The 7555-nt window shown below is 29.5% G+C and overlaps 1 protein-coding gene and 1 pseudogene across 1 annotated transcript; one reads left to right on the top strand and one right to left on the bottom strand.

Annotated features, from left to right (window-relative positions):
• Positions 1-5323: 5323 nt before the first annotated feature.
• On the bottom strand, positions 5324-6293 carry LOC149056442 (uncharacterized). Its single transcript, XM_089227081.1, has one exon. The coding sequence runs from the start codon at positions 5870-5872 to the stop codon at positions 5324-5326; it is 549 nt and encodes a 182-aa protein (XP_089083207.1). The 5' UTR covers positions 5873-6293.
• Positions 6294-6430: 137 nt separating this feature from the next.
• LOC149056443 (uncharacterized) lies at positions 6431-6816 on the top strand (annotated as a pseudogene).
• Positions 6817-7555: the final 739 nt, after the last annotated feature.

The following is a 7555-nucleotide window of genomic DNA, read 5'->3' on the forward strand; positions in this document are numbered from 1 at the left end:
AAAAGCTATCATACACCTCACTCATATTTTTAATTGCATCTTAAGACTTTCTTACTTTCCAATACTATGGAAATTTTCAACCATTATTATGATTCCCAAGCCTAAGAAACCTCCTGATTCCGTTTCTTCCTTCCGTCCCATTAGTCTCCTCCCTTTTTTCGCAAAAATCCTGGAAAAATTGATCCTTAAACGCATCTTACCAAGTATCTCAAACTCGGTTCTTCCTGATGCCCAATATGGCTTCCGCTCTGCCCACTCTACTATTCATCAGGTGCATAGAATTGTCGACGCCATCTCCTTCTCACTCGAAAAAAACAGTATTGCACCTGCGCCTTTTTAGACGTTTCACAAGCGTTCGACAGGGTATGGCATGATGGTCTTCTTTTCAAATTAAAAAAAATATTGCACCCTGTTTTTTACCTTATCATAAAATCATACCTTTCCAACCGTCATTTTCAAATCAGATTCGGTAATGCACACTCAACTTATCCAATATTTCAGCCGGTGTTCCACAAGGGGGCATACTCTCCCCGGTACTTTATAATATTTATGCTGCTGATCAGCCTACTACACTAAACACTCTAGTTGCTGATTATGCAGACGATAAGGCAATAATGTCTATAAATTCTAATCCGGAAATAGCCTCACACAATCTTCAGAATCACCTAACCTTTATGGAAGTCTGGTATACCAAATGGCGGTTCAAAATTAACCAGTCTAAGTCTATTCACACAACATTCACACTTCGTCTCTCTCCGTGCCCCGAAGTATCTATTTATGGCACTCAAATTCCTACTTCTTCTACAGTCAAATATCTAGGACTTACACTTGATCGCAGACTTACCTGTGCTCCCCACCTTAGATCTAAAAGAAAAAATTTAAACCTACGGCTGCGCCTGTTAAAAACTTTTTGCAATAACAATAAATACACACACATTAAAACTAAACTCCTAATTTACAAATCTCTAATTAAGCCCATCTGGACATACGGCATACAACTCTGGGGTAATGCAAAAATTTCAAATATCAACAAAATACAAACCTTCCAAAACATAGCGTTAAGGAAACTACTTAATGCTCCTCCTTATGTCTCCAACCTTTCTATTCAGCAAGATCTCAGGATGAACTCTGACAAAGAAGAAGCAAAACTCTACTATAAGCGGTTTCATAGTAGATTACTGAATCATCCTAACCCTCTTATAAAAAATCAAGCAGTCCCTTCGATTCCGGGCAACCCCCTCAGACGTCTCAAACGTAATTGGTGTCGTGACCTGCTAAATGCTTGATTCCTAGATCAAATTCCCCCTACTAAACTTAACAAAATAGGTAGTGTCATCATTGGGTGGCTTCTTCCGTCATATTACTCATGTTTTTTATTACTCTTATCTAATTTGCTTATTATTCTATGAATAGATTGTAAATATCTTGTAAAAATAAAAAAAAATAAAAGTTTAAATATACTTGTGTTATGAAATATATTTATACATCACTCACATTATAGATCAATTAAATATCTGTTATTATTATATTGTAAAAATAAATTATATATTTATACATAGTATTTTATTTGTGTAAGTAAAAAAAAATGATTGTATATTTATTTTAAAATGTAGTAAAAAGTAGTGTAGGTGCATGAGTTAGTATCATGAAACGTAAAATAAAAAAAAATAATAATATAAATTACTGGTTAACAGCTGATTGAAAAAAATTAGACTACTAAGTCTTGCAATATCATATCTGATAGTGAGTTATAATGATACTGTAATAATTCATACATAAAAGAAATATCGTTAGACTCCATATTACTATAACTTAAGTCATAATTCTGAATATATTGGTTTGTAAATTCATTCCGACGACAAGAAGAAGGTAACCCGTTTACATCTACATCTGCCATGATTAGGGAATATGCCGTGTCAAAAGTCTTTTGATGACTTGACAATTTTTTTTGTTTTTCAATAATATATAAATCAATACAGGTTGCAATTGTTTCAAACGGTGTAAATCGATATGTGATAAAGTAATATAATTTTCATTAGAATGTAATATAATTGAAGACTGTTTCACATTAACAGAATAACTTAAATTGTCAGTTATTCTTACACGTTTACATCGGGTTTGCAGATTATCGATAATTGCATTGTAATTATTTTCACACATTAATGTAAGCCATTGTTCTAGTTTAAGGTTTAAAATCTTTTTAGTTATTTTACATTCTAATAATATAACGATTGAAATCTTTTTGTTAACAAGCAATCCAACTGTTACACTTTTTTTGCCATACGGTCGAATTTCGAATACCGACTTTGAAACAACCGGCGAAATCACATTATTGTAGCTAGCGGTCTTTAAATTCTTATCGATTTTTTTTTTTCGTTCTGATGAATTACGTTTGTTAAAGTAGTGCTATGATTGTTAGAGTGTTTATCATATACCTACTGATAATATTGCTAAATATAACAACATTTTATACTAAAATTATTTAAAAATAAAAAAAAATGCAAAAAAGTAAATACGTGACCTAATTGATAAGTGTGGAAGGGGGGGGGAGAAAGATTATTAATTATTAATGATTATATACTTACATTAATTTGCATCAAACCTGAAATTAAACCTTATATATTCAAACAGAACTTCACGCCTTATCCATTAGGTCAAGTATTTACAAGATAAAGGATTGAAGGATTTAAGTTGTTTACTAGAATTCGATAATTATTGTTGAGATTTTGTGTTACACAGTGAACGTGTGTAGAAATCTCTTTGTAAAAAAGGTGCTCTGAACATACATTAGGGTTTTTGAGAATTTGTGTTACACGGTGGAGCATGTAGAAATGCCCGCTTGAACTAATGAAATTTCCCTGTAAAAAAGGTGCTCAGAACATACAAATACATACTACTACCACGAGTCGCGACCAATCATCGTTTAGGAAACGCTACCTAGGAAGAGAGATAGATTTGTACTGAATCGGCTTATTTAAGTAGTTGTATAGGTGCTCTAGAATATAATAATTTTATGTTTGATATAAAATAAATAAAAATTATTGAATACTAATTGGAATACAATATACCAGAAATAGGCCTTTAAATAGTTTCAATAGCTTGACCAATAAATAATAGATAATTCAATATCTCTAAAAAACGCTATCATTTATCATGAAATAATTGGAATTATAATAGAATTTAATTAAATACCTACCTATATTATAACAGTAACTTAAATATTATCAGCTGAAATTGTGTTGTTAATATATGAATTTAGTACCATGGAAACCATTTTGTAAACAAATATTCCTATTTGTTTTTAATGAAACTAATTTATTAAAATTCATTTACCTTCATTTACTATTTACAGTAATATTAATCAGTAATAAAATGGTTTTATTTTTCGCAAGACAGTATATCAAAAGAACTGTATTTAACACCATTGAACATTCGAAAATATTGTATACAGAAATTAGTACAATGAGTCATAGAAATATAATAAAATCTCCTCAAGTAAGTTTTAATTTAAGTTTAGTAATCAAAAAATATGTATAATATTTTGTCTTAAAACTGTTATCCTTAAATTTTGTTTTTAGAAATTGCAGTGTTGTAGTGCGATGTTAGGATATGCCGATTGGAATACAAAAAAATGGTATTGCAGTCAGTATAATAAAACCAACAACATTAAAGGTAAATATTTATATATTTATTATTTTGTTAATACTCGTAGTATACACTAAAATAAATATTCCTTAACATACATTAAAAATTGTAAATATTTGTAAAGATATTGTTATATTTTAGGCGAAAATGGAAAAACGCAAAAAGAACATTTTACTGTATCCGAAAAAATGACCGAATCAAACGCTCAGCTAGAGAAGAAAGATATTTTAGGCGAAAATGAAAATGTTTTGGATAGAAAAGATATAAGAGAATTTTGTACCCAAACAAATAAGTTAATTTCCGAATTTAACATTTTAAGCCAAGAAATTAAAAAAAGCATGGAAACGTATGGAAATTTAAACGACCTCATCAGGTCTATTCACGACAACCCACGTTCAAATGGCATTGAAATTAATGAAGCAGGTAAAGGTTTCTGGGATCAGTACACTAAAATAATGAGAAAAATTAATGTAAATGTAAAAATGTAAATATTTGTAAAGATATTGTTATATTTTAGGCGAAAATGAAAATGTTTTGGATAGAAAAGATATAAGAGAATTTGCTACCCAAACAAATAAGTTAATTTCCGAATTTAACATTTTAAAGCAAGAAATTAAAAAAAGCTTAGAAACAAATGGAAATTTAAACGACCTCAACAGGTCTAATATTCATTGTTATATGGGCGGAAATAATAAGAAATTCGAAAAATTATTAATAAATATACGTATTACTCAGGCCAGCCCATGTTCAAATGACATTGAAAATGATGAAGCAGATAAAGGTTTCTGGAATCAGTTCGATAAAAAAATGACAACACTTTTTATAGCATGTATAGTCTTTAATAACTTAAAGCAACTCAATAAACAAAAAATACCATATTTTCAAGTGATTGGAAAAAAATATACATAAAATGATAAATTTCGAAGACTAAATTAGGTATTTATAAACTAAAATTAAATATTGTTAACAATTTTATTTCAATACACGAGGACTATAATATTTTGATTTATAACTTGATAGTTTTAATATATTCATAAAAATCTTTATTTGTCAATAACAACAGTATACATATATTATTTTTATAACAATTAAAATAAACATATCGACTATTGACAAATAGTGCTATAAGCATAACTCTTATATGTGAGTTGAGACTTGGGGAATTAGGGTAGTGAGTTCATAATCTATAATATTAATATATATATATTAATAAAAATTTTTATTATTTTATTATTTTTCTTTTTTATCTGTTATAACTTTATTAGTTTACTTAATTATATAGATATTAATTAATGTTTATTTATTTATACATACTTTATTTGTAATATAATATAATATTTATAATATAATTTTGCTATAGTTTTTTTATTAATATATATATATATATATATATTAATATTATAGATTATGAACTCACTACCATAATTCCCCAAGTCCCAACTCACATATAAGAGTTATGCTTATAGCACTATTTGTCAATAGTCGATATGTTTATTTTAATTGTTATAAAAATAATATATGTATACTGTTGTTATTGACAAATAAAGATTTTTATGAATATATTAAAACTATCAAGTTATAAATCAAAATATTGTAGTCCTCGTGTATTGAAATAAAATTGTTAACAATATTTAATTTTAGTAAAATACCAAAAAATTATACTTTTTTGTTTTAGCTTTTACAGTCCATTTAGGACCATCGCTGCCTCAACCATATCTTTCCACCTATCTCTGTCTACACTATCTTCAATCCTTATTAATTCTTCTGAGATATCCGTGAGATCAGTCTTCACTCTGTCCTCCCATCTTTGTCTTGATCGACCTCTATGTCTTTTACCGTTTAGTCTTCCACTGAAGTGATTTTTTGCGATACCTTCCGATCTCCAAATATGATTCGCCCATTCTAACCTTTTACTTTTTAGGTACGAACTAATAATGGGTTTATTGAACATTTGGTACGTTTGTTGGTTAGTTCTTCTATATTCACCTTTCTCAATTAACGGGCCATAGATTCGACGTAATACTTTTCTTTCAAATATGTTTAGCTTCTCTTCATCTCCCTTTGTTACCGACCAGGTTTCACAGCCATACATCAAAACTGGTCGTAGAAAACTGGAATGTAAATATTCTTTTGACTTCCTAGTCAAAAATTTCGATTTAAACAATTTCGCAAGTGCGTAATATCCCTTACTCCCTGATGCAATTCTCAATTTGATTTCATTGTGCATATTGTTACGGTTGTTTATATTAGTTACTAGTTACTTGAAATCTGTTACTTGTTGGAAGACATATCCATCCATTAGCATATCATCCAGAGCTCTCTCTTCTCTTGATACTACTAAGTACTAGGTATTTGGTCTTTTCTTGATTGACTTTTAATCCAATTGGTTCCGCTGCTTTGATTAGGTCTGCAGTCCTCATTTCCACATCGATTCGAGAGCTACCAATTATTACGATGTCATCTGTGTATGCTAAGATATAGTGTTCTATTCCAGAATTTCCATATTTTGTCTAGCAGGGAGAGATCTAATTACTTTTTCTAAAGCCAAATTGAAAAGTACTGGAGAAAGCGCATCTCCCTGTCTTAGACCAACCCTGACTTCAAAACTTTCTGAAAGTGTATTTGCAAATTGTACTCTACATATTGTTTCGGTATTGCACTCTTTTATCAGTTGGATTAGTTTGGTTAGTATACAACAAGATATAAAAAAAATGTTATAATTAATAAAGTTTTAATATATTATGCTTAATTTTGTTGAAATTATTTAATTATTTTTAAAATTAAAATGTCGTGTTGTATACCTAATTGTCCTTCACATGACAAATATGCAAAGATTAGTTCCTTCAAAGTTCCATTGAATATTGCTTTACGGTCTGAATGGGAGAATGTCTTGGATATTCCTTTAACTAATTATGCTCGTATTTGTGGTAACCATTTTAAGACACATGGGAATCTGGAAATGGAATAAATGAATACACGGTTAGTACCATTACTTATAAATATATGTATAGTATATTAATGAACTTAAACAACTATAGGTAAAAATATAACATATAAATATATTTGTAGGTGTGTCTAAAAAGACCTAGACTTAGAGATGGAGCTATTCCAGTGAATTTATATATTGTTAACAATAATGAGTCAAATATTTTGGTAAGAATTTATAACTAAATAACGTTATGACAAGTTAAATAATAATATAACAACATAAACTCTAAGAATTTTTGTACCTAGTACCTAATCCTAACTAATTTATACAATATTTTATTTAAGAATGAAAAAATAAATAATATACAAGAATGCCCAAACTCTGAATATACTGTGGATACCAATGATATAATATCATCTATAAATAAAGATCATTGTTATATATCAAAACCAAAAGGTGCAGATTCTGATACACTTAATAAAATATACATAATATAATATAATCAACTACACCAAAACAATAAAAACAAAATAAAGTTAAAAGAAACTTTCAAAGTTGGTTAGTACATGATGGGTGGTATTATTAAGTTTTTTTTTTGTGTTTCATATATGTAATGGTATAACATTTGTATTTTGTATTCAATTTTTTTTGCTGAATAAATTTTAAATAGTTATTTGATTTATTATTTACAAAATTGTTCGAACACGGACGCGTTTTCGCGCCACTGTAGTTTCAGCAGAAGTTCCCAAAGCTGCGCCTCGAATGCCGAAGCTCACGAGGTGGCTTACCCCCTCCTCGGCAGTCCAGCGCTGGGCCGTTCGCCGCCAGCCCGTCAGTTTTGTCTTTTCCAGGCTGTCGAGCCCGACGCATCGTTGCTAACGTTGATCTCAAACTTTTGTCTAGTTGTTCTAGATAAGCGTTTTGCAAAACCGCTTTGCACTTAAATAATCTTTTTATCTCCTTCTTGGCCAACAGTAATTC

Source organism: Diuraphis noxia, unplaced genomic scaffold (genome assembly GCF_037042655.1).
Source record: "Diuraphis noxia isolate RWA-SAM2 unplaced genomic scaffold, SU_Dnox_SAM2 contig0004, whole genome shotgun sequence".
NCBI classification, from domain to species: Eukaryota; Metazoa; Arthropoda; class Insecta; order Hemiptera; family Aphididae; genus Diuraphis; species Diuraphis noxia.

What these genes read in the sequence shown, in the direction of transcription:
- LOC149056442 (XM_089227081.1), bottom strand. Translation starts at nt 5,872, where the DNA reads ATGCACAATGAAATCAAATTGAGAATTGCATCAGGGAGTAAGGGATAT.